This window comes from Suricata suricatta, chromosome 12 (assembly GCF_006229205.1).
Source record: "Suricata suricatta isolate VVHF042 chromosome 12, meerkat_22Aug2017_6uvM2_HiC, whole genome shotgun sequence".
Classification (NCBI taxonomy): domain Eukaryota; kingdom Metazoa; phylum Chordata; class Mammalia; order Carnivora; family Herpestidae; genus Suricata; species Suricata suricatta.
The window spans coordinates 104,636,656-104,660,692 of record NC_043711.1 but is presented as its reverse complement, the minus strand read 5'-3'; the positions used below and the strand labels follow the sequence as shown (position 1 = coordinate 104,660,692).

The 24,037-nt window shown below is 61.1% G+C and overlaps 1 protein-coding gene across 1 annotated transcript in view; it reads left to right on the top strand.

Moving 5' to 3' along the window:
• LOC115274583 (transcription initiation factor TFIID subunit 4-like) overlaps positions 1-24,002 on the top strand; it is a gene marked incomplete at its 5' end in the record, with an annotated part of 35,947 nt that extends 11,945 nt beyond the window's left edge. Inside the window, 5 exons of the mRNA XM_029917988.1 lie at positions 17,420-17,586; positions 18,579-18,698; positions 20,963-21,082; positions 21,740-21,862; positions 23,539-24,002. Coding sequence (XP_029773848.1) covers positions 17,420-17,586; positions 18,579-18,698; positions 20,963-21,082; positions 21,740-21,862; positions 23,539-23,868 — 860 coding nt within the window. The remainder of the gene's footprint in view (positions 1-17,419; positions 17,587-18,578; positions 18,699-20,962; positions 21,083-21,739; positions 21,863-23,538) is intronic.
• Between the last annotated feature and the right edge of the window lie 35 nt (positions 24,003-24,037).

The window sequence follows — 24,037 nt, the reverse complement described above, 5'->3', positions numbered from 1 at the left end:
GGAGACTGTGGTTTGCATTTCACGTTTTCTGTGACCCACTTTGAGTGGATTCCGTGGAGGGTGTGAGGTCCGTGTCTAGATGCGTTTTTCTGCAGGTGGACGTCCAGTGGGCCCAGACCGTGTGTTGAGGAGACGTCTCTGCTCCGTGGTGCTGCCTCCGCCTCTTTGTCCAGCGTCAGCTGACTGTGTGTGAGGGGCCTGTCTCTGGGCCCTGCTCTGTCCCCCGGCTCTTTCCCTCTTCCGCCGGGACACAGCGTCGTGCTTGCTGGGGCTTCGCGGTAAGTCCTGGAGTCGGGGAGTCCCCCCCAACTCTGTCCCTCTTCTGTGCGCGTTGGCTCCTCTGGGTCCGTTGCCTCCCGTCCACGCGAGCTTTGGAGCCAGTTGGTCAATACCCATAACATAACTTCCTGAGATTTGATGGGACCGCAGTGAAGCAACGGGTCAGACTGGGGAAGAACTGACGTCTTGACGATATCGAGTCTTCCTGTTGGTAAACATGGACCGTCTCTCTGTTTGTCTAGTTCTTTGATTTAATTCATCAGAGTTCTTGGTTAGATTTATACCTGAGTATTTCCTGTTTTTGGGTGCTAACGTAAACGATAATGTGCTTTAATTCTACTCATTGTTGGTTTATGAGAAAATGATTGGCTTTTGTAAATTAACTTTGTATCTGGCAACCTCCTTGTAATCATTTTTAGTTCCAGGAGTTTCTTTTGTCATTTAAAAAAAATGTTTAGTTTCTGAGAGAGAGAGAGAGAGTGCTGGAGCAAGCACATGTGAGCGGGGGAGGGGCAGAGAGGGAGGGACAGAGGACCCCAAGCAGGCTCTGTGCTGACAGCAGCGAGCCCAATGCGGGACTCAAACTCCCAGACCGTGAGATCATGACCTGGGCTGAAGTCAGATGCTCAACCCACTGAGCCACCCAGGTGCCCCTTCTTTTGTCATTTTTTGGGGGCATTTCTGCACAGACGATCCTCTGAACAAAGATGGTTGTTTATTTTCTCCTTCCCAGTCTGCGGACCTCTCGCTGCCCCTCTGGCTTGCCCCGGCCAGGACCCCAGCCCTGTGTGCCTCCTCGCCGTGCACCTCGTCTCGGTGAGGGCCTGGAGTTCCTCATCACGGAGTGGGCTCTTTGTGGGTCATCTTTACCAGGTTGAGGGGGCTTCTCTTTATTCCTAGTTTACTGAGAGCTTTTATCACGGACGGGAGTATTTTGGGAAGAGTTGTCAGTGAGCGTCTTCCCTGGGAGGTAGAAGAGGGTCAGGCAGGGAAAGCCTTAGGACCTCATCCAGGTCTGGTCAGGTGGGAGCGGGGGCTGTAAGAGACCTTTGTGAAGTCAGGTGAGAGATGAGGGGGCAGGTCACAGAAAGAGGGGGCCAGGGACAGGGCCCAGGAGGAGGATGGGATAGACCCCGAAGGGCGCCCGTGAGTTCCGTGCCCCCTGGGGGCGGGACACTGAAGTCCGGCACTGTGCACATCTCCTGCATCCCCCTGCTCTCTTGCAGACGGGTGGCTGACACTCAGGTGGGTGAGGCACGTGGCCCAGGGGCTCCCTGCTCTTAGATGATCCTGGGCCCGCTTGGCCTTTCCTGGCCCGGGGACCATCGTGATGGTGGCCCAGTGGGGGCGTGCGTTAGCACTGCTGTGTCTGGAACAGTGGCAGCCGTTGGGTGGCACCGGTGAGGCAGTGGGGGTCAGTGGGGGGTCAGAACTGCTGGAGCTGGAGCCGGAGGGGGGGAGCAGGGGGGGATGAGCCTGTGCGGGGCCGAGGAGCCGGCTGCAGGAGGAGGCCGAGCCCTGGCAGGGGGCGGGGGGGGGGTGCCCTTTCAGGCTGCAGGTGGCTCTGCGCTGTGCTCTCCTCCTGAGCCGAGTTGGATGGGCCCGCGCAGTGACAGCCAGCGGGAGGTCTCTGTGGAGCCGGGCTCCGCTGCTGATTGGCTGTGCAGGTCCCTTCCACCCTCCAGTGCCAGCGCTCGGAGCTGTGATGTGGGTGGTCAGCCGTGCCCTCCGGAGGACAAGGGGCTGTGCCCCAGGGGAGCTGGGGACAGCGACGGATGTCACTGTGCTCAGCCCGCACGCACGGTTCAGGGTTTCCGTAAAAGCATTTTTGGTACATCAGACTCCTCAAAGGCAAGGCCCCTCTTTGGTCTGGGGTTCTGATGAACAGGCCCCCATGTGCTCCAGTGCCTGGGAGAGGTTGGCTATGTCACAGCAGTGGGGGACCGGCTCATCCCAAGACCTCCTGGGGCTTTAGGGGACTTTCAGGGGTGATTTTTGGTACTTGTTTTGGAAAGCGACCCGCCCCAGTGAGGGGGCACCTTGGTGGTGGGACAGAGTGGGCGCGGTGGCCAAACACGGCTGGTGGTGACGAGGGGGTGTGTGCTGGGGTAGTCGGCGTGGACGGGAGAGCAGCCTTGGCAGACACGTGGGTGTGGGAGGGAGAAAGGTGTGGGGGCGGTCCTGGAAGTGGGGGGGTCCTGGAGGGAGCCATGTCCCGGCTGATGCTTGCCCAGCAGGCAGCCCCTCCCTGGGTGTGACTGTCCCGGCAGGGAGGTCTGGGAGCCTGCACTGGTCCAGTGGGTCTCAGGCTCCCTCGGCTGTGTCCTTTCCTACGGGATCGAAACCGGGCAGCACAGCTTGTAGGCTGCAGTGTCCCGTGTTCATACCATGGGGACCAAGGGTCACTTCTCGCGGCGAAGCCCGACTCATTCTGAAGCAGAGCAGAGCACTCTGGGGGCGGCTTGCGTGCTTGGTTTCCAGCACAGGATTTAAGATTTTGTCCCCCACACTTGTAAGTCAGTTCTGCTAGAAGGAGACGGACCCGGGGCGCTGTGGGCCTGGCGTCAGACCGAGTCCAGCCCAGACTCGGCCCTGCCCTGCTTTGGTTGGTCTCCTCTGTTCTGTGAACTTCCGACTGCCCCCTTCTGCTTGTAGGGCACCTGTTTTGGCGGCGGGGGCAAGGCAAGGCCCAGGGGTCTCTGCAGAGCCGTCTCGCAGACAGACTGTCAGGTTCGAGCAAGAGCGCCTGGCTTTGGTCCCCGCTCCGCCCCAGCCGGCGGTCTGCCCTGGGGGGCGGTGTCAGCAGAAGCAGAGCTTGGGTTCTGGGATCGTCCGCTGTGAGGGCAGTGTGTCCGTCTGGCCATGACACTGAAATCGCAGGTGGTGGTCTTTATGACTGTGGGTCAGTACGAGGTTTCCTAGGACACAGGTAGCCCAAACCGCAGTGGAAAAGATCGATACACCGGATTTCAGAATCAGAAGAAAGCTTTTACTAGGGGACGGTCGTTGTTAGTAACCTGAGGGCAGACTTTGGAGGGGGGCGATGCACCTGCCGGAGAGCTTATGTCCAGAGCCCGGGGAGACGGGTCAGCGCAGTGGTCAGAAGACCGTTACGCATGGGCAGAGGTCGGCATGGACACGCTAGGAGGTGTGAAAATGGCTGAAGCGCGTGAAGAGATGCTCACGTCATTGGTTCCCAGAGCAGTGCACATGACAGCCGGCCGGGACACCCCGTCGCCTCCACGGCCACTAACAGGCTGCAGCCCAGCCGGGGGGCGTGGGGGGTGTGGGGGTCGCCGGGGCGGGTGCCCAGGGGGAGGGGACGGCGCATGGCGGGCGCTCGAAGGGCACTGTGACCTCGCCGTGCCCAGCAGCCTGTGGGACAAGTGAGGTGAACGTCCGGCAGCGTTTGCAGCAGCCCTGTCCCCGGAGCCTGCCTCGGAAAGGACCTGAACGTCCCTTGGGTGCACAGTGTATGGCCCGTCCGCACTCGGCACCTGGTGGCCGGGGGAGGGGGTGCCGACACCTGCAGCCACGTGGAGGGGTGAGCACCCAGCCCCGGGCCCGGCCGTCGCACGAGCCCGTGTCTCTGAGACTCCAGGGGAAGCTGTGTGGTGGCCGCTTTGTCACTTGACGGAGATGTTTCGGGTCTCGACTGCAGGAGTGACTACACAGCTGCGTGTGCTTGCTCGAGCTCCGACTGTGCCCTCCAAGCGGGCGGACCTTCCTCTCTGCAAACTCGATTTCGGTAAAGCCGCACGTGGAAGGTCACGGTGTCCTCTTCTGTCCGCCTCGGAGTGGCGTATGTTCACGAGAAGAGAGGGCAGTTGTCATTTGGATGACAGCGTCCGTGTCCCCCGAGACCAAGGTGCTGGTGCTGGCGTTCAGGGGCTCGTTTGAAACGGCCTCGTTAGTGACCAGTCGGGTCTGATGGGGAGACTCACTTTTCTCATGGCTAAAATAGAGCACTTGGGGGGCGCCTGGGGGACCCCATCGGTTAAGCGTCTGGCTTCGGCTCAGGTCATGGTCTCACGGTTTGTGGGTTCTTCCGATTCTGTGTCTCCCTCTCTCTCTGCCCCTCCCCTGCTCATGCTGTCTCTGTCTCTCAGAAATTAAGTAAAAAACATTAAAAAAAATTTAAAATGGAGCACTGGGTAGGTCTGCGTGCGGTGAGGAGAGGGTTGTTGGCTGTGCCTGGAGAAGGGGTGCCGCCCCTGGGCATCTGCGCGAGCAGTTACGTGCTGGGAGCCATGGGTGCCGCCGGGTCGGGTCCGTCTTGGTTTTGTTCGTACGGAAGCGCCGTGTGGTGTTCGCTAGAGAAGGTTGAGTGTCCGTCGAGGGCTGGCTGCGCACGCGGCCCACACGTGGCCTGGGGGTTCCCTCCACAGTGGCCGCTAGACCAGCGCCGCTGGTCTGTGGTTACAAACACCATCTGGTGCGTATATAGTTGCTTTCTTCCACGTGAATACAGCAGCGCCCTGTTACTTGCAGAGGGGTCTGCTCCAAGACCCGGGGGGGCACCACGTGGTCTCCTCGACACACACACGCCCGAGGTCAAGTGCAGTTTATAAACGAGGCGCAGCGGGAGAGTGACAGTAACTGACGAAACAGCTGTAACAGTGTGCTGTGTGTGATACAGTCGTGGGACTGCGGTCTCTCTCCGGGACAACACCGCCCTGCCCTGTGCTCACCCTCCTCCTGACCAGGGGACAGGATGAGATGCCTGCGCGACAGGACGGGCCGGACGTGAAGGGCCGGCAGGTGACGCAGCGCTGGGCTGCACCTGATCTTCCGAGCCTCGTCAAGGGGCGGGTCCTCCGCTTCCCAGGCCCAGGAGGCAGGGGCCCAGCGCCCATGCGGGGCACTGCTGTGATACATGCTCATTCTAGAAGACTCAACAAGGACAAAAAAATGCGGGACAGACACGAAGGGTGATCCACATTCTAGTCCCCCGGCGATGCTCACGGCTGTCCGACACATCGCGTCCCTTCTGACAGCTCCCCGGTCCTCCACGACTGTGGGCGGCTACAGACTCCACGGTTTTAACGGCTGTCTCCTTATCGAGCGCCCCTCTGTGGGCGCGTTCAAGTGGTGGGGTCCTGCCAGCAGGGGTGACGGGCCGCGGACGCTGCACGGAGCTCCGGCACACACCCCTCCTGCACAAGTGAGGTGGGAGGAGGCTGCTGTTCAGACGGGTGGCCAGGGAGGCCCCTTTAGGAGGGACAGGACAGCGTGCCCCTGGAGTGCCTGCAGAACTTTCTGGACAGTGGGCTGAGCCTGCATTCTGGGAGCCGCCAGTGGGGCGAGGGGTCTGGGGGTGTGAGTGCGGCAGGTGGCGGGCGTAAGCATGCCGGGTTGCTTGCCCAGCAGGCTACACGCTGTCCACGCAGCTCTACCATCGCTGTGCCTCTGTGGCCGGGCTCAGGCCCCGCCTGCCTGTCCCCAGGCGCTCTCGTGTCCTCCCCCGCGGTCCCGTTCCTCCCAGTCTCTGCTGTGCCCGCCCGGGGTTAACGGCTGTTGCCTGTTGCCGGCGCGGGCGGTCAGCATCGCTTTGAGGACGTGGGGACAGGCGTTGGGGAACAGCGAGTGCCCCCTTCCTTCCACCGGAGAAGTGTCAGCACGTGGCTTGGGCGGGGCTGCTTCTGGGGTCAGGGAGGGGACCTCGGAGTCCCCGGAGTCCCCCGGATTCTGGTGCTCACCCAGCAGGGTTCCCCCGGCTTCTTTGAAGCTGTGTTGGTCTCTCTTCCCTCACTCAGAAAGGCTCCGGCGTGATCACGTAATCCTGTTTGCTCACTTGGCTCGCCCGGCGGATGCTTAGAGTTTCACAATCAGACAGTAAAAGTGGAGTTTCAGTTGCTTGCCATTCTTTGTGTGTTCAAACTCCATTGAAATAATCCTTTTTTCTGTGTGTTTTGTTACCAGTGTGATACACGGTTTAGTTCTCTGCAGCAGCGGGAGACCCGGGTCTGCCGAAGCCTGTCCTCTGGTCGGTCCCTCTCTCGTGCTTGTCCCCAGAGACGGTGTAAAGTCTCTATTTTCATTGGTTTCTGGGCCTTTCTTTTCTTTCTTTCTTTCTTTCTCTCTCTCTCTCTTTCTTTCTTTCTTTCTTTCTCTCTTTCTCTCTCTCTCTTTCTTTTATTTTCAGGGTTCTTTTATACAGAAGGGACTGAAGAAAAGGAATTGGATGAGAACTGTTTTATTCTATTTTTTTATTCTAGAACTTTATTTTTTTTTTTTAACGCTTATTTATTTTTCAAGGACAGAGAGGGACAGAGCATGAGCAGGGGAGGTGCAGAGAGAGAGGGAGACACAGAATCTGAGCAGGCTCCAGGCTCTGAGCTGTCAGCACAGAGCCTGACGCGGGGCTCGAACCCATGAACCGTGAGATCATGACCTGAGCCGAAGTCGGATGCTCAGCTGACTGAGCCCCCAGGCGCCCCCAGTGTTTCTTCTTGTAAGAATAAGCACGTTCATGCTCACACCTGCTACGCACTCTTCTTCCTCACACCTGGCGTGTGCATGGGCTGGTTCGCACCTTGACTATATTCTGTGAGGGCGTAGGCGCCCTGGAGGTCATCTTGTGCTGGCATTCTGTGTTAACTGAGAAACTGAATTTTCTGTCTAGTACACTCAGAGAAAAATTTCTTTTCCTAGCGACACCTTCCTGCAGGGTGCAGGCACTAAAACCTTCAGAATATTTCTGGAAGGAATGATCCAGAAGGACATTTGAGCTCCCTCTGCCACAGCGAGAAGGTGCATCCTCAGCCTACGCCAGCCGAGCCGGGGAGCCCCGGGCTGCAGGTGGGGGCCGGCCGGTGGTCTTGCTGCGGGGGGTGAGAGGCAGCCCCCCTGCGGCTGCTGCGCCGTCGCCAGCGGGTGGCTCAGCCTCCTGGCCATGCGCCAGCCGCGGGTGAGGAAGGCTCCCCTCTGAATAGAGCTCAGCACGCGTGAGACTTTTCTCGGGGTTGGAGGCGCATAGAACACACGCGGCCAGTGCTCCCGCGTTGCGAAGTGTGTGTACCTGTGCGTCCACATCTCACTGCGGACGCGCATGCTCCACTCACCCCCGAGGCCCCTGCTGCCCTCTCGGCGACGGGACCCCCGGGCCAGGCACGTGCTCCGCTTTGCGTCCCTGCGGTTCTGTTTGCCGTGTCACAGTGGGCAGAAGTGTCCTTGCACACTGTGGTCACGTCGGCTGCTTCCCACTGTGTGCTGAGCTCGCCCCTGCCGTGCACACACCGTATCCGTCAGTTCGCCAGGTGCCGCCGGTTGGGTTTCCTGGTTTTGGCAGAATGCGTGAAGCGAGCGCGAGCGGACAGGGCTCGGTGTGGACATGCATGTGTGTTCTTTTCTCCGGGGTAAGTATTCGGAGCGGAATTGCCGCGTCCCTGGGGAAGCCTGTGTTCAGGCTCCTCAGGAACTGCCAGACTTCTCCTACGTGGCCGTGGGCACGTGCTGTTGGCCGTGGGGGGAGTGCCTGGCCCCCCACGCCTGTGCCGGCACGTGGAGGGTCTGCCTGTTGCGTTCTCACTGCTGGCGGATGTGCGGTGGCGCCCCGCCGATCTGTCTTCATAGTCCTTTCTGGAGACTTAGTCTGCGTATTGTGGCATTGACCCTGTTGAGTGTCTGGCTTTGTGAGTTTTAACAAGTACATGTGTTGTGTGTGACCGCCACCACAGTTGAGGTCTGGACTCCTCCCCAGGCCTATTGGTGGTTGCCCGCGGCGGCCCCTCACCGGCCCTGGCCCGCTGTCACTCACTACGATTTGTCTCGTCTGGAGCTCTATCGACATGAATTTGTGCGGTGGTGGCCTTGTGTGTCTGTGTCTGGCCTCCTGCACTTGGCGGGACACCCCTGAGGCTTAGCGGGGGAGGGGGGCCACGCACCCTCATTGTGAGCGCAGTTCGTGCCGTGGAGTCACTGCATTCTCGCCGTGCTCTGCATCGTCTCTCACTGATTTGTCAGGGTCCATCTATGTTCAGGTTACGACTCCCTGGAGGTCACGTCTGCGGCCAGCGTGTCCCCGGCCTACGGCCGGCCCTTGCGCTTTTCTTCCTGGTGACGAGCGGGGTTCTCGGTTCTCCTGCAGCTGCATTTGTCTGTCTCGTCTTCGTGGCAAAGGCCTTTCGAATCATGTTTAATACGTTCTTCCTAACCCCAAGGTCCTCAGGATCTTCTCCTGTGTCCTCTCTGACATCTCGACGTTGGCTCGCGCCCCGCAGGTCGGCGCGTGTGCAGTGGTGCCCGGGGGCTCCCCTCCCCCTCCCCCAGACCGCCGCCGGCACTGTCTCCCGGAAGGGGCCTTCCTGCCTCGCGGGTCGGCACGTCCCTCCCAGGATTTCAGGTTTTGTGCGACGCAGGGGTCAGTCATGGGCTCTCCCTTGGTTTACCGGCCGTTTCCTCAGCGCCGTCGTGTCCGTGATGGCGCGGCACCTCGCTCGCTTCTTCGGAGAAGTAATTGTCTGTTTTTTGATATTTGGGTCTTGCTTGTACATTTTTCAGCCAATTCTTTGAAGCCTGTGAAAGTCCCTATAGTTGCTTTGATTGGGATGGTGCTGGTCCCTGGGTCAGTGTGGGCAGGAGTGACACCTGCAGCGCAGCGTCTGTGTGTTCGTGGATGTGGCTTATCACCTACTTAGATCTTCCGTGAGATCTTTCACGTGTGTGTATTTTTTCCCGTCTGGTCTTGCTGGATTCATTCCAGGACTCTCTACGTAGCAGTGTTTAAGAATTGCATTTGCTGGGGGCGCCTGGGGGCTCAGTTGGTCGAGTGGCCGACTTCGGCTCAGGTCACGATCTCACAGTTTGTGGGTTTGAGCCCTGGGTCAGGCTCTGTGCTGACAGCTCAGAGTCTGCAGCCTGCATCTGTGTGTGTGTCTCTCTCTGCTCCTCCCCAACTCCTGTTCTGTCACTCTCTCACAATTAAAAAAAAAGTCTCATTTTCTAATTTTTGTTGATGGTTCACTGAATTGTAGTTGAATTTTGGATACTGACCTTATGTCTACCAATCTTACCAAATGCTTTCATTAAAAAATGTGTGTGCCTTTTTTTTCCAATTTTATTTATTTTGAGAGCGAGAGAGCAGGGGAGGGGGTGGAGAGAGCATCCCACGTAGGCTCTGTTCTATCTGTGTGGAGCCCGATGCGGGGCTTGAACCCGTGAGAACTGAGGTCATGACCTGCGCTGAAGTCGGATGCTCAACTGACTGAGCCCCCGGTGCCCCTGTGGGTGCTGTTGTTTTAGCGTTACATGTGGAGGCTCCTATTCTGTACGATGAGTGACAGTTTTATCTCGTTCGGAGCCTTACGCTCCCGCTCCCTGGCCTGTCCTCTGGGCTGCAGGGCTGCCGGGGCCTTGGGTCCAGCGACGGGTGAAGGGTGATGACCGGCATCTTTGAATTATTCCTGACTTCAGAGGAAATGTTCTGAAGATCTGCCATTGGAGACGGTAGTTTGTAGACTCCCTTCATCAAGTTAAGGAAGCTCCTTCCCATCGCTAAGTCTCCGAAGTTGTTTCCGTTTTTTGGCGGGGCTGTTTACTCTGCAGTCATGAGTGGGGGCCGAGTTTATCAGAGGCCTTCTCCGCCAGCTGTGGGACGCCCCCCCCCGAAGACGCTCCCTGCCTACCTACTACGTGCCAGCACGCAACGTGCAGCAACAAAAAGCAGAAGCACACAGCGGCACCCGCTCCAGGAGCCTCCCGCGGGGTGGGGAGGGACTGGGGGTGAGGGCACGGGGGCCCCGCGCTGCTCGGCTGCTGTGGGGGGCTGGGGGCACAGATGGGGAGCAGGTCCAGGCTGGGGGAGCCCCGGAGGAGTGCGTGAATCCACACCTGGAGAGCGTGGTGAGCACCGTACGTGTGTGTGGGGAGAGGCTGTCGGGTAATGCGGGGCATTTCAGGTTTCAGACCCAAGAATTAGGTCTGTCTCCATCCTGAGTTCAGGAGGGTGAGGGCTTTACCTGGCCCAGCAGGGTGCTCGCTGTCCACACAGGGAGGCTGCCCGGGGCAGGCGAGCAGGGAAGCCGCTGAGCCCCTGGAGTTCAGGGCTGTGGAGAAGGGAGAGCCTGAGAAGGACCGCTGGCCGAGCAGAGTGGGTGCCGGGGCGCCGCGCCCATGGCTCCTCTCCCGCACGCTGGGCCCCCCGGACCGGCGGGGCCTCCGGGCGAAGCGCGCTGGGCAGGTGCTTGTGCGCCAGGCAGGCCACTGGCCTCTCGAGAGTGGGGAGGCCTGGGACCGTGACGTTGGAGCGCGGCCTGGCCATCGATTAGGGAGGCCTTGCCCGCCGTCCTGCCCTGTTGTCAGGAGCCAGCCGTGTCTTTTCTGGGGACAGCGTTTTCTCTACACCTTCCAGAAGAGTGGTGAGTGTGTGACGCTGCCGGAGCCCAGGGCGGGCCACTTAGACCCTGTGGCACTGAGTCTGATGAGGCCGCCCCAGGACACCTGAGGCAGCACGGAGCGTCCAGGCCTGGGCTGGGCAGACGTCCATGGGAGAGGGCACCCCGGCTCCCAGAGTCTGCGATGGGGCCACAGGGGTGGGGACAGTGCGTGGGCCACGGGGCGAGGTGGCGGACCTTGAGGAGGAGGGAGGCGGAGCCGGCGGCAGAAAGCCCTCCTGACAGCCCGCCACCCGGCACTTGCCGGCGCTGCTTTTCTTTCTGTGGATTTAAGTGACGCGGCGATTGTAGCCCTGGTGTAAGTGACCGTAGGCGGGGGAGCTGTGCACACCCCCTGAGCCGGGTGTCCCGTCAGCCGAGCACGCCCGCGGCGCTGTCCCCGAGCCCGTCCCGGTGCTGCTCGGAGCGTGTTCCTCCCGGTGGCGCGTGGTTCCCGGTGCGCACGCGGCCCGCGGGGTGAGCGTCTCGCTGCGCAGAGACCCGGCACTGCGGCCTCTGGGCCAGGGCCGCCCTGGTGCTGTGCAGAGAGACCCTCGCCCGGAATTCACGCCCTGTGTCGGCCTCCGGCCGTGATGGTCGTAGGCGCAGAGAGTGAGGCTGAGCTCTTTGCTGCTTGGACCTTCGTGTTGCTTTTGGGAATCACTTGATACATTTTTTGGGCCATTAACACTTACTTAAAAGAAGTTTTTGTATTTTATTTTTAAGAAACCTCTATACCCAATGTGGGGCTCGAACTCACAAGCTGGAGATCGAGTCACATGCTGCACGGACTGAGCCAGCCGGGTGTGCCTTGGGCACTTTTTAACGTAGATAAGACAGCTGTGATTATGACAACTTAGTCAAGATTTGGACAGATTTTGTTTTCAGAAGTTGTGCTCTGAACACATTCGTCACAAAATTTCAACCTGTACGGAACTGCTCGATGGAAGGGGGCCCCCAGCCCCCACCCCGAGCTCCACCGCCCAGCCTGTGGCAGACGGTCTGCGGGGGGCGTGAGCGTGTGTACATGTGGGCGAGGTCCCCAAACACAGTGTCCACAGAGTTCTAGGGGACACGCTGCTTTGAAACGTTGCGTCCTGTTTCCTCAGGACCTCGGAAGTCCCGGGAAGGTCGTGAGGAGGGGAGCCGGGTCGGGTTGTAGAGACCTGACTCCATCCCGGCCCGGGGCCCCGCCCGCCCGGAGGCTTTCTTGTTTTCCTTTGGTGTTGACGTGCGGGGACTGCAGTGCTATGTTGGTTCCAGCGTGCAAGTGGTGGTGACAGGCAGCTCCGTCCTGTGTGCTCACCCCGGTTTGTTGTTTTGTTTTGATCAAACATTTCAGATAGTTTTTCTAATTTTTTGCATTCTTATTCTTATGTTTATTTTTGAGAGAGAGAGAGAGAGAGGGGGAGAGCATGTGCGAGATGAGCAGGGGAGGGGCAGAGAGAGAGGGAGGCACAGAATCCAAAGCAGGCTCCAGGCTCTGAGCTGTCAGCACAGAGCCCGACGCGGGGCTCGAACCCACGGACTGTGAGATCAGGACCTGAGCCGAAGTCGGACACTTCACCTACTGAGCCCCCCAGGAGCCCCAGGAAAACAGCTCTTTATATGCACGTCCACTGATGGCACACTAGCCCCTGGTGTGTTTTTTTTTAAAGACAGAAAGAAAGCTCTGTGTGTGTTGTGGGTGCCAGGCCTGCCCTTGGCCGTGGGCCCCGCAAAGACTCCTTCGTGCGGCCCATGTTTTCATTCTGAGTGTGGTTTCCAATGAGCAGGCGTGTTTAATTTTGATCAAGTCCAGTTTACCAATTTGTTCTTTTATGGATTGTTTATGGTGTTGTATCTAGACCATCTATGCCTAACTCAAGGCCACAAAGATTTTTTCCCCCGTGTTTTCTTCCAGAAATGTAGAGTTTCAGGGCTTGCATTTAGGTGTGGGATCCTCTTGGAGTTGTTCTCGGTATATGGTGGGAGGCATGGATGGATCCAAGTCCACGCTTTTTGCAGGTGGAAGGATGTGCACCTGCTCCCCACGCAGGGAACACTGTCTTCTCCCTCTCGGTTGCTGGGGTAGCTTTGCCCCAAGCCATCGCTGGTCCGTGCCTGTGCGGGCCTATTTCTGGACTCTGTTCTCCTCGATCTGTTGGGCTTTGCGGCAGTGCGGAATGGCCTCGGTCACAGCGGCTTTCTGACGCCTCTGGAAGCGGTCAGTGTCAGCCTTGCCTGGGCTCTGTCCCCTGCTTGTTGGGTTTTCCTCTAGGACCTAGTGTCTGTGTGTGGATCTTAGAATCAGCTTGTCGGTTCCCACACCGCAGCCTGCGGGGGTTTTGGTGGGTTTTGCATGACATCTGCGGATGCATTTGCGGGGAGCTGACATCCTGGCCGCGCTGGCTTCCCTGACGCACGAGTGAGGGCCGGTGAAGCTCCTCAGGTCATGTGTTTCTCGACGTTTCGGGGTGGTGTCGGTAGTTTTCGGTGGGGCGGATCGATGGCAGTCCGCGATGCTGAGCCGCACAGGCTGGAGCACGGATTGGGTCAGAAGTTCCAGCTCGGGCTGAATATTCGGAAGCGCAGGCATGCCGCTGCTCCCCGCCCTGGGGCCGTAGCATTCCCCCCGCCCGCCTCGCTTTGGGCCTCGAACGGCCCCCTGCGCGCGGGAAAGAGAACCCCGCGCGTCGCAGCAGTATACAGGCTCCGGAAGAACGGTGCCCTCGGTGCGCACTGTTAGACACAGGTGTCCCCCGAGGAGGTGCGCCCCAGCTGGCCGCCGGGCCCTGCCCCAGTCTGCCGGCGCTTGCAGAGCCCGGGGGGAGTCTTCCAGAGGCCGTTGTGCAGTCTGTGGACAGGCGTGGGGAGGTGTGACACGGACCGGCTGCTCGTGAAGGACCAGGGCCCCGTGTCTGGCCTCGCGTGCAAGTTGGGTGTGAACCGGCTTCTCTGGAGCTGCGGCCTCGGCAGCAGCGTTCGGTGCGGTTGGCGTGCTGTCCCCTCCCTGCTTCAGTCCTTGTGGCGGGGTATGCTGTCAGGACGCAGCGACCCGCCCTCACGCCCCTCTGACCCTGTCCCCCGAATCCTGGTCCCCGTGGGTTTAAAAGGCAGAGAGCCACCAGAGTACAAGGACATCTTTCAGCCGTTCATCAGCTTTACCAGCGTCCCTGTCAGCGTCTTCCCGGGTCTGCTGCCCCTCCGGGCGGGCGTGGGGGCGGCAGTGTGGCGTAGGGGCCCCGGGACCGGCACCCTCCTCCCCCGGCACCCTCCTCCTTACGGAGCGGGAGCTCAGGGTGCGCGGCACTCAGAACTGAAGCGCCCAGCGAGGTCTGGCTGTGCCCCTCTTCGTGGGCACGTCCTGACTGTGTCCTCACGGCCGGTGCTGGCCCGGGCGGCTGCCCCCTGCTCCTGTCGTGCAAGCCCCGGCCGTTCCCTCGGGGAGGCGCTCCCCGCTCCGGGCCTGCGCGTGACGGCCGTGGCCTCAGCCCCCTCGTGTGCCCAGACGTGACGTCTTGCAGGTGGGGGGTCCCGGCGGAGTCCAAAAGCGCCTGTTTAATTTGTAGCGTAGCTTTGACCTACATTTTGGTTAAAAACACAGAAAAGAACGTAGGAGGTGGATGGCGGCAGCTTGCGCTGGGCGAAAACCCGAGTTTGTCTTGAACTCGTGCTTGAGGAGGGTCGGAGCCGTTCTCAGGAGTGGCGGCCGCGCTGGTGGGACCGTGTGCGTGGCGGCCGGAGGGCAGGGGCCCGTGCGGGGGCACAGGGGGGCCGGTCGCTGCCACCCAGCGTGGACCTCGGGACTGCCGGCTGGACGTTCGTGCTGCGCACGGTCGTTTTAGAATCTGAGCTTTCACAGCAGCAAAAAATAGAAAATAGCCCAATATCCAACCAATAAAGAATTCTTAAGTACATTTTGGATGAAACATTATGTAGCTACTGAAAGTCGTGTTGTTGAGGAGCGTTCGACGACACGTCAGGACTGACGCTCCGAGGAGTGAGGAGCCCACGCGGGCCGCGCAGCGACACTGCGGCCCCGTCGTCTTCACTGTGGCTCAGCGTGTTTTCCACGCATGCAGTCACCAGAGGACGTGGGGTTTCGGGAGATTGGTTTTCTGTGTACGTCTTGGAGCTCCTCAAGTTTCTCCATTCTGGGGAAGATGCTAAAATTGTTAAAAAGGAAAACCCAAGTTCTTTGCTGTCTGCCAGGTCAGGGTTGTGGCTTCTGCGGACTGGCTGGTTTTGGCCTGACTGTGTCTGGGGCAGGGGTGAGGGAGGGGCGCCTGGCCTCGCCTGTGACTGTGGGGGCTTGGCCCCAGGGGCCGAGCAGGCTCTGAAGGGTCTTCTGAAGTGGATGTTGTGTGTGTTTTTGTAAATATTTTTAATGTTTATTTTTGAGAGAGACCGAATGTGAATGGGGGAGGGGCAGAGGAGGAGACACAGAGTCCGAAGCAGCTCCAGGCTCTGAGCGGTCAGCACAGAGCCCGATGCGGGGCTCGAACCCATGACGTGTGAGATCTTGACCTGAGCCGAAGTTGGATGCTCACCGGACTGAGCCCCCCGGGCGCCCCAGACATTGTGTTTTCAACGCTGCCAGGGTGTGGCCGTGTAGACACCACGCACCGTCCTCCTCTGGGTGGCCCGGGCGTGCAGGTGGCCCTAGGTGGCGTCTGTGAGGGGGGTGGGGCCCACCTTGCACCTGCCGAGGGTGGTGAGGGGCGGCCTCCAGGGTGACCGTGGGGCAGGCCTGTGTGTCTTGGCCTTTGCAGGAACAGACGCAGCACAGCTGCTTATCTCTTTGAAGTGACTGGTTACAGGCAGCGTTGACAAGATCCGGGACTGCGATAATGTCATTAAACCGGGGCGTTTGACGCAGCTGTCAGCATGGTGATGTCCTCGGCTGTCGTGCGTTTTGCCTAATCTGTGACTGTGACCCACCTTAGCCGGGGAGACTGGGTGCGAAGTGTGGCCCCAGGCCCAGGCCCACGCCCTCTGCCACAGGAGCGAGTGGCTGTCCTCGGGCCCGCGGTCCGCAGGGGCCCGGGGTCCAGGAGCAGCCCGCCTGCCTCACGTCCAGCTGGGTCTGTCCGTCTCTCTCACTGCTCCGCTTGCACCTCTTTGTAACGCCGGAATTACATTACCTGCTTAAAGTTACGTGGTCCCTTCTTGGCAACATTGGCGATCCCTTCTCCAGGTTCTGTTCTGGCCCTGGGCGCGCTGCGCAGCGCGGAGCCTCTTCTCACGGGCCTGTGGGGCCAGCGCACCGCCGCTGCTGCGGGAGCCGGTCGCCACGTCACTGTTCGCGGATGGTTCTGGCTCACGTGTCCGCTAAGTTTCTGCGGATGTGACTTCTTAGCAGAGCCGCAGCTGGTGGTTAAAGCGCATTCGTGCGCGGCCACACTGACGGAACAGCCTTGAAGCTAGGGCACCAGCCGTGCCACAGGGGCCTGGCCGTGCCTCCCGCTCCTCCTCGGCGGCATCGGCGAGTGGCTCCCCGGAGCCCTAATGAGGAGGGAGCGGGGTCTCTGGTGACCGGGGGACGGTGGGCCTTGCGAGACTGGCATCGGGAGGAGTGGGCCAGGTTTCCTCTTCCGGGGTCCCCGCTGTGCAAACAGGCTCCGGGGTCTGGGAGAGTTTAGCAGAGAGTTATTTTGGCGGCTGGTTTTTGTTTTGCTTTGTTTTGAAATTCCAGCCTGGTTTATTGTAAAAGGGATGTTTGGAGGGAGCTTACTTCGTGGGCATAAACGTGGTTCTTGTAACTGAGGGGTTGTGGCTGTGAGCCCGCGGGAGGGGGCTGTTACTTCTCCATGTCATTCTGGGTGTCGAGGGAGCCGCGGCCCAGGGTTCAGGGCTCCTCTTGGAGTTACTGGGGCTGCTCGAGCTCCGTCTGGGTCAGGAGGGAAAGCCCTGGCGCTGCTTCCTGTGCCTCCAGGGAGAAGGGGGACCCCAGACGGGCTGCCTCCTCCGCACCCTGTCCCGGGAGCTGTGAGGTTAGATGGTGGGGATAGACCGCTGTTTCTGGTGGAATCTGCACCATAAGTGTGTTCCGGTTCGTGAGGCTAAAATCACTGCCGAGGAGCGTCTGGGGGGCTCAGTCGGTTAAGCCTCGACTTCGGCTCAGGTCAGATCTCACATTTGTGAGTTCGAGTCCCGCGTCAGGCTCTGTGCTGACAGCTCAGAGCCTGGAGCTGCTTCCGGTTCTGTGTCTCCTTCTCTCTCTGCCCCTCCCCCTCTCATGCTCTGTCTCTCTCTGTATCAAAAATAAATAAAACGTGAAAAAAATTAAAGAAACTCACTGCCGAATCCGATTGACAGCCCTCGCTTCGCGGTGGCTGAGCTCCGTCGCTGCCTCTTGCTGGCGGCCGTCCCTGCCTGTGTGCACGTGCTGTGGGGCCGCACCCAAGAGCCGTCAGAGGGCTCATGTTCCCAGGAGGCGAGCTCGCTTCGGGCCCCTCCTCCCAGGTGGCGAGTGGGGCTGGGGGCCGCGGGGGGCGGTGGTGTGAGCGCTGGGCCGCCTGGTGGGGCAGGTGCCGTGGCCGCGGGAGCTCCGCTGTCTGGCTTCCTTCCAAAGACTCAGTTGCTGCCTGAATCCCGTGAAGAAATCCTCGCACGTCTCTCTGTCCTGGACGCCGTCTGTATTGGCGAGTGTGCGACCCTGTGCGCCTCACAGCTTCTGCGTGTGCTCTCAGAGCTGATCGGCTACCCCCCTGCCCAGAGGGTCAGCGCCTTCCCCAGCTTGGGGGGGGTCACGTGCCCTGACGCCAGGTCTCCTTTATCCCCAGGTATGGTCCTCGTGCGGAGCGAGAACGGGCAGTTGTTAATGATTCCTCAGCAGGCCTTGGCCCAGATGCAGGCCCAGGCCCACGTGCAGACCCAGCCTCAGACCGCCATGGCGCCCCGCCCTGCAACCCCCACAAGTGCCCCTCCCGTCCAGATCTCTACCGTGCAGGTGAGTGCCGGCTTCGCGCCCACGCTCAGCGGGACCGCCTGGACTCCGTCCCGTCCGCCGCCGCCTCCTCTCCCGCAAAGCGAACCCTGCGTGCGTCAGTGTTCTAGTCGGGGAGGCGCGAGAGAGCGTCAGGAGACTGTGTGGCACGGCACCCATGGCGCCCGGGCCTGGAGATCGGGCGGGGGTGGGCCCCGTGCTGGCGTGTCGTGTCTGCACCCCGACTTCCGTTCACTGTGCGCCAGCACGCCACCCGCGTCCCGTCCCCCGTTCCACTCCGCCTGGTGCCGTGACTGCTGCCCTGCCTGGTTGGCTGGCTGGTCACGGACGCGGAGGCCGGAAGGGGCTTGAGGACTGACTCCTCCTGCTCTGATTTTGGCCGCATTCCCTCTGGAGGCAAAGGCCTGCCCTGCAGACGGAGGGCGCGGCTGTGCTGGGAGACCCCCAGCGCCCTCGCTGGCCGCCCAAGGCCGCTCGGCGCGTTCTCGAGGCCCGCGGGGCGGGTGTGAAGTGAGATGTGGGTGGGCGACACCCGTGGTGTCACTGTCACTTGTGCGTGGTACCGTCTGTCCGCCTGTGGCTGCACCACGTGCTCAGGACTGGCCCCGTCTTTCCGTCTCCTTCGCTTCCTGCTCCGCAGCACGGGGACTCCTCTGTGGGCCGGGAGGTGCACGCGAGTCACCTCTCTCGTGCTCACGAACGAGATGACTGGAAATCCACACAGGGACTGACTTCCCAGATCGTGTTCCTGAAAGCCCACGTGCGGTAGCCTGGGGCGCGGAGGGCTGTGGTGGTGTTACTGTAGCACGCACAGATCTCCACCCCGCGCGCTCCCTCTGGAAGGAAGGTGTGAGGCGGGTGCCTCGGTTGACTGTGGCCTGTGGCCGATGTGCCCGGCAGCCTCCTTTGTGGCAGCGGGTCGGTGTGCCTGTGCTGGGGGCGGGGACTCACTGTCACTTGTTGCTCCTTTTAGATGATGCTTCCTTATTTTTCAGGCACCCGGGACCCCGATCATTGCACGGCAGGTGACCCCAACGACCATAATCAAGCAAGTGTCTCAGGCCCAGACGACGGTACAGCCCGCCACGGCGCTGCAGCGTTCGCCCGGAGTGCAGGTGAGGCGGCCGTCGGAGCAGCGCCCTGCGTGGAGGCCGGGCCCCGCAGGGGCGAGGCTGGGTGTGGAGCGGAGCCTCGGGAGGAAGCGTCCCGAGGGCTGGTTCTTCCCTGACGGCTCGCACAGGATAGGTCAGGCTTTTACTGGAGCCGCATGGAGCCTAACACAGCAGCGTTTCAGAAACTCCCCCTGGGGCGCCTGGGTGGCTCACTCTTGGTCTCAGCTTAGGTTATGATCCCGGTTTATGGGATGGAGCCCTGTGTCGGGCTCTGCGCTCATAGTGTGGAGCCTACTTGGGATTCTCTAGCTCCCTCACCCTCTTTTTCAAGATAAAGAAATAAACTTACAAAGAAAAAAAAGTTCCTCCCTGTGCCAGAGGTATAATTATAAACAACCACCTTAATCTTTAAAAAACTTTCCTTTTAATTGAGAGCGCGCGTGTGCGCACATGTGAGCGGGGGAGGGCGGAGGGAGAGATCCTTCGACCCCGGATCAGGACCTGAGCCGAGACCAGGAGTCAGGCTCAGCTGACTGAGCCGTGCGGGTGCCCCTCCTTTTGTTAGAACTGTTTATTTGGAGGGGAGGGGAAGGCGCAGGGGGAGAGAACCCCAGGCTGGCTCCGCACTGTCAGCACAGACACGGGGCTCGAGCTCCCGGGCCGTGAGGTCATGACTTGAGCTGAAATTACGAGCGGGCCACGTGAGCTCCCCAGAAGCATCCAGCTTCTTACTTTGACTGCGAAGCGGTGGATCCTGCAGTGTGGACGGTCGGGTGCCCGCCGGCCTGTAGGTGCAGGGGTGAGGCTGGGGGTCTCGTCTGAGAATGGGGGGGCTCCTGCTGTGGGTGTGCTGATGGGTGTGATTCTCACAGCGGCCTCGGTGGGGCGCTGACGAGGGAGGGGTCGGGGCCCGTGTGTGGCTGCTGGCCGCCCTGTGTCCCTGAGGCCTGTGCCCTTGGCCAGGAACGAATCGGGTCCCAGAAACGTTGCCTGTTGGCGTCCGAGGCCATGGGAGGGAGAGGGGCCCGAGCAGGCGCTGACCCGGCGCTGGGCTGGAGAGCGGGGGGCAGCGTGGCTCGAAGCTGTTCGGCTCGTGAGGGGTTTGTGTGTCCATCGCGGTGTGCGGCGTCACTGGCTGTCCTGTGACCCCCACTGCACTGCTGTGGGCGGCGCAGTTCCCGTTTCGCAGATGAGGAAACCCAGGCGGGGGTGGTGTGGACGGTTGGTGGCGGGGTGGGGGGGGCGGCCCTGCGCTCTGGCTACCCCTCGTCTTCCGCGTCTGCAGCAGGGACGTTGTGCCCGAAGCGGTGGGACAGGTGGGAGCTGAGTGGCGGACTTGTCCTCGGAGCTCCCGAGAGAGGGTGGCTGTCCCAGAGGCGGCTCCCACCCTGCCCGGCCGGTGTGTGGTGTGCGTGCCATGCCCCCGCGGGGGAGCCGCCCCAGGAAGGGCCTGGAGCTGGCGGTGCGGTGGGAGGTAGGCGCCCATGGCAGTGAGCGCGGGGAGTGCAGTCCGAGGTGAAGGCTGCGCAGGCCCTGGAGGTGGTGGCTCCGTGTGCCCTTCCATGCGGCCTCCCCCCCAGGGGTGTGTGTGATGTTCGTGGTAATCCCCGGGAACATCAGCAGTGAGCGAGCACAGGGGCGGGGAGGAGAGGGCTCGCCATCGCCGGCTCCCCCGCTCGCAGGGCCTTGGGGTGGGGGGCGGCCGTGCTCAGGGTGGGCGCAGGGGCCTGGGGAGGAAGGGTCGGAGGCTGGACCCATCACCTGGAAGAGTGTCGCACACCGAGCAGTGACGGTCCTGCCGCGGGGGTCGCTGCAGGGGTGGCCGGAGCCCTTGCTCCCTCCGCCTCCCCTGCTCCCTGCCAATTGCTCACATCTGCCCTGAGATGTTTCTGGATGAGGCCTGGTGGCCGGGGCGCGCCGGTGACGCGGGTGGAGGCCCCGCGGGAGGACTGGCCCTTCCCGCCGCTGGCTTTTGCACGAACCAGGGGACACGTTTCCAGTTGTTTCTCCGTTTTGCTGCTGATTTCTGAGAGGAGAGATGCTTTACGCTGGTGGCCGTGTGTGACTCCCGGCTCCGGCCCCCGCCAGCCAGGCTCTGCCCTGCCCAGGCTCCCCGTCCCCGGTGTTTGGCCGGGGCACTGTCCCCAGGGCTCCGGTGTCCGCGCGCTTTGTCCAGGGCGCCACTGCTATGGGTCTCATTCTTTTCTGGGGGCGCAGGGCCATCTCTGGGGGGGGCCTCTGTTTACCTTGCCTCCGGACTCTCACAGCCTCAGCTGGTCCTGGGTGGCGCTGCCCAGACAACTTCCCTCGGGACGGCCACGACTGTTCAGACGGGGACGCCTCAGCGAGCGGTCCCAGGGGCCACAGCCACCTCCACGGCTGCCACGGTGAGTGCACCTGCGGGTGGGAGACAGGAGCCTCGAGGGGCCTTCTGGCGGCACGCAGCCCCCACTTCTGCAGGGAACTGTGCGGGGCAAGCACGGTCCGGGGACCTTGGCCTCTCCCAGCGGGTGCGGGGCGGCAGGAAGGCCCTGTCCCCCTGCTCGAGGCTTTCAGGCCGCACGGAAGTTCATAGTGACAGAAGTCCAAACAGTGGCATTTGAGGCCGTGGCCCGTGGCGCGTGCAGGAGCTGCTGTGCACGGAGCAGAGCCGTGTCCCTGCTAGACTCCCAGTGGCCTCCCGTGCGTGTCTGTGACCTGCAGGCTCCTGCTGTGTTTAGACCCCTCTCCTGCTTTGCAGCCACGTCTGAGTTTAATTCCTTTCGTTGTGCGTTTACGTGGGCATCGGCTTTTCTGTGCCCATTACGTCCCCGGGGGCGGGGCTCCCGCTGATGGGGGTGAGCTCCGCTGTGCCCCCTGTTGGCGCAGCCAGACGGCACACATCCCGACTTCCACCGCTCAGCAGCCCTGAGAGTCACTGTGTTTTCTGGAAAGAAGTTTAGAGAAGAAGTGGATTTCTTATAGGCGTTTCAGTTAACCCAGAGGCTGTGACGAAACCTGCCTTTGTGAGACTTTGCCCCTGTGTCTTTCTAACCTGATTCCAGGAAACCATGGAAAACGTGAAGAAATGTAAAAATTTTCTATCTACGCTAATAAAACTGGCCTCATCCGGTAAACAGTCTACAGAGACAGCTGCTAACGTGAAGGAACTGGTCCAGAACCTACTGGTAAGAGGGTGCGGCTCTGAGCCCTTGTTCGACAGGCGGCCTGGGGGCCCCCAAGGCCACGTGGTCGCGCCCGTTGCCTCAGGAGCGTTTGTAAACACACCGACTGGGCGGGTCTTTGAGGCTCTTTCTCGCCTCTCTCTGCTTTCCCATTTGAAGTCCGTGCGAAGCGGAAAGCAGAGCCTGGTGACATCTGCGGCCCGTGTCCGTGCTGCCGCGGTGACCAGTTCCCGCCTGATCTCGTGCCTGCTGCACCCCGCCCTGCGTGGGCCCGTGACTGGTTGGCACGGAGGGGCTCTTGGTAACGACTGCCACCGCGGCGGGCCGGGCCTGCAACCGCAGGGACGCCCTGGGGCCCGGAGGGCTGGGCGCCACGGGCCTCGACCGCCGCGGGCACAGTGTCTGCTCCGTCTCCTTTGGCCTCGGGGTCCCTCCTCCTCACTCCTCTCGGCTTGTTTGCTGAGGAAGCCTGGTGCTTTGACAGCTGGGCCTGTGGACGCCTCCGGCCTCTGCTGCAGGGGCGCGTCTGCCCGGCCTCCCTCCCTGATGCGGCCGGGCGGGGCAGAGGGAGACCCCCGGCCCCGGGGGGACGGGCGGCGGGACAGCCCCTCTCAGAGCCCTGGCCCTGCCCACGGGCCACCCCGGTTCTGGCCTGGAAGGGACGGAAGCCGTGCTCCTGCTGGCGGCAGTTGCGTAGAATACACACCCAAGTATTTTCAGGGCACGTAGAGTTGAAAGATTATCTCCCCTCTCGTGAGAAGGCACAGTTCCTGGCTTTCTATTTGTTTTGTTCTTAAATATTTTTATATTTGTTTATTATTGAGACAGAAACAGTGTGAGCAGGGGAGGGGCAGAGAGAGGGACACACACAGAATCCCAAACAGCTCCAGGCTCCGAGCTGTCAGCACAGAGCCCGACGCGGGGCTGGAACCCACTAACTGGGAGATTAAGACCTGAGCCGAAGTTAGATGCTCAACCGACCGAGCCACCCAGGCGCCCCTTGTTTGTTTAAATTGTAACAATTTCACCTTCTAATGAAAATTGCTAAAGAAATAAATGCCTTTCCCGTTCATCCCAACAGTCCCTTGTCCATGGTCTGTCTCCTCTCCCTGAAGGAGCCAGCTGGCTCTCGAGTCCCTCAGGCCCCGCCCCCGCCCGGCTGTGCTCTCGGCAGGGCACTGGGACCCCCGTTCCGCCTCCTGGCACCCTGGCCGCTCCCTCTGAATTTGGCGTTACTTAGGGCCAGGCTGCTGGTAAAACCCCAGACAAGAGGGCACAAGTTGGGCAGGAGCTCAGGTTCTCCCGTGGGACCCCAGGTGTGGGCAGCCCTGGCCGAGAGCGCCTCCTCTTGGGGCCTGCTCTCAACATGGTCCGCTTGTGCCCACCTCCCCTCGCCTCCCCACCCGGAGACCATGCGCTTCGGTTTCCAGAACACAGTCGTGCCTCTCTTGTCTGGGCTCTCGCTTCCCGCCCCGGGCTTCCTCCCGGGGACTTGGGGGTCTCCGCGTAGGTCGCCTCTTCCTGCAAAGACGTCCCTGACTTGTCCTGTGCTGTCACCTGTGCCCCACGCAAGACCCGGCCGAAAGGACGGATTGCCAACAGGGCACCGGAGCACGGCTGAACCAAGGAGTGTTAACTTGTGTGCATGGGAGGATTTCTTTGTGGGTTTTATTTTTTAGGATGGAAAAATCGAAGCGGAAGATTTCACCAGTAGGTTATACCGAGAACTTAATTCTTCACCTCAACCTTACCTTGTGCCTTTCCTGAAGGTAAATGCAGGGTCTCCGGCAGCGCCGCACCAGCAGCTTGCCATGGGCCGGGGGAGAGGAGGGGAGGGGAGGCGCCCAGGTGTCCCTGCGGGTTTGTGGGTTTCAGGTGCCCGGTGGCGCTTGTCGGGCTTCCCGTCAGGAGGCTTTTCCGTGGCCACCGGGCCAGGCCCGCCAGTCGGGCTTAGGGTTCAAAGGCATCAGGCCGGCCTCTTAAGTTTTTGCCGCCATGACATTCTTTAGAGCGTTTCAAAAATACTTTTTTTTTCTGAACAAATTTTAGCCGACTCTTTCGGAGAGTAACCTTGGTGGGGCTGGGGGTCTGTGAGCGTGGCTGCCCCTCCCCCTGCCCCCGACGCCCAGACCCGCGTGGTCGAGCCGGGGACGCCGAGCGGAGGGGGCCCGGCCGCCC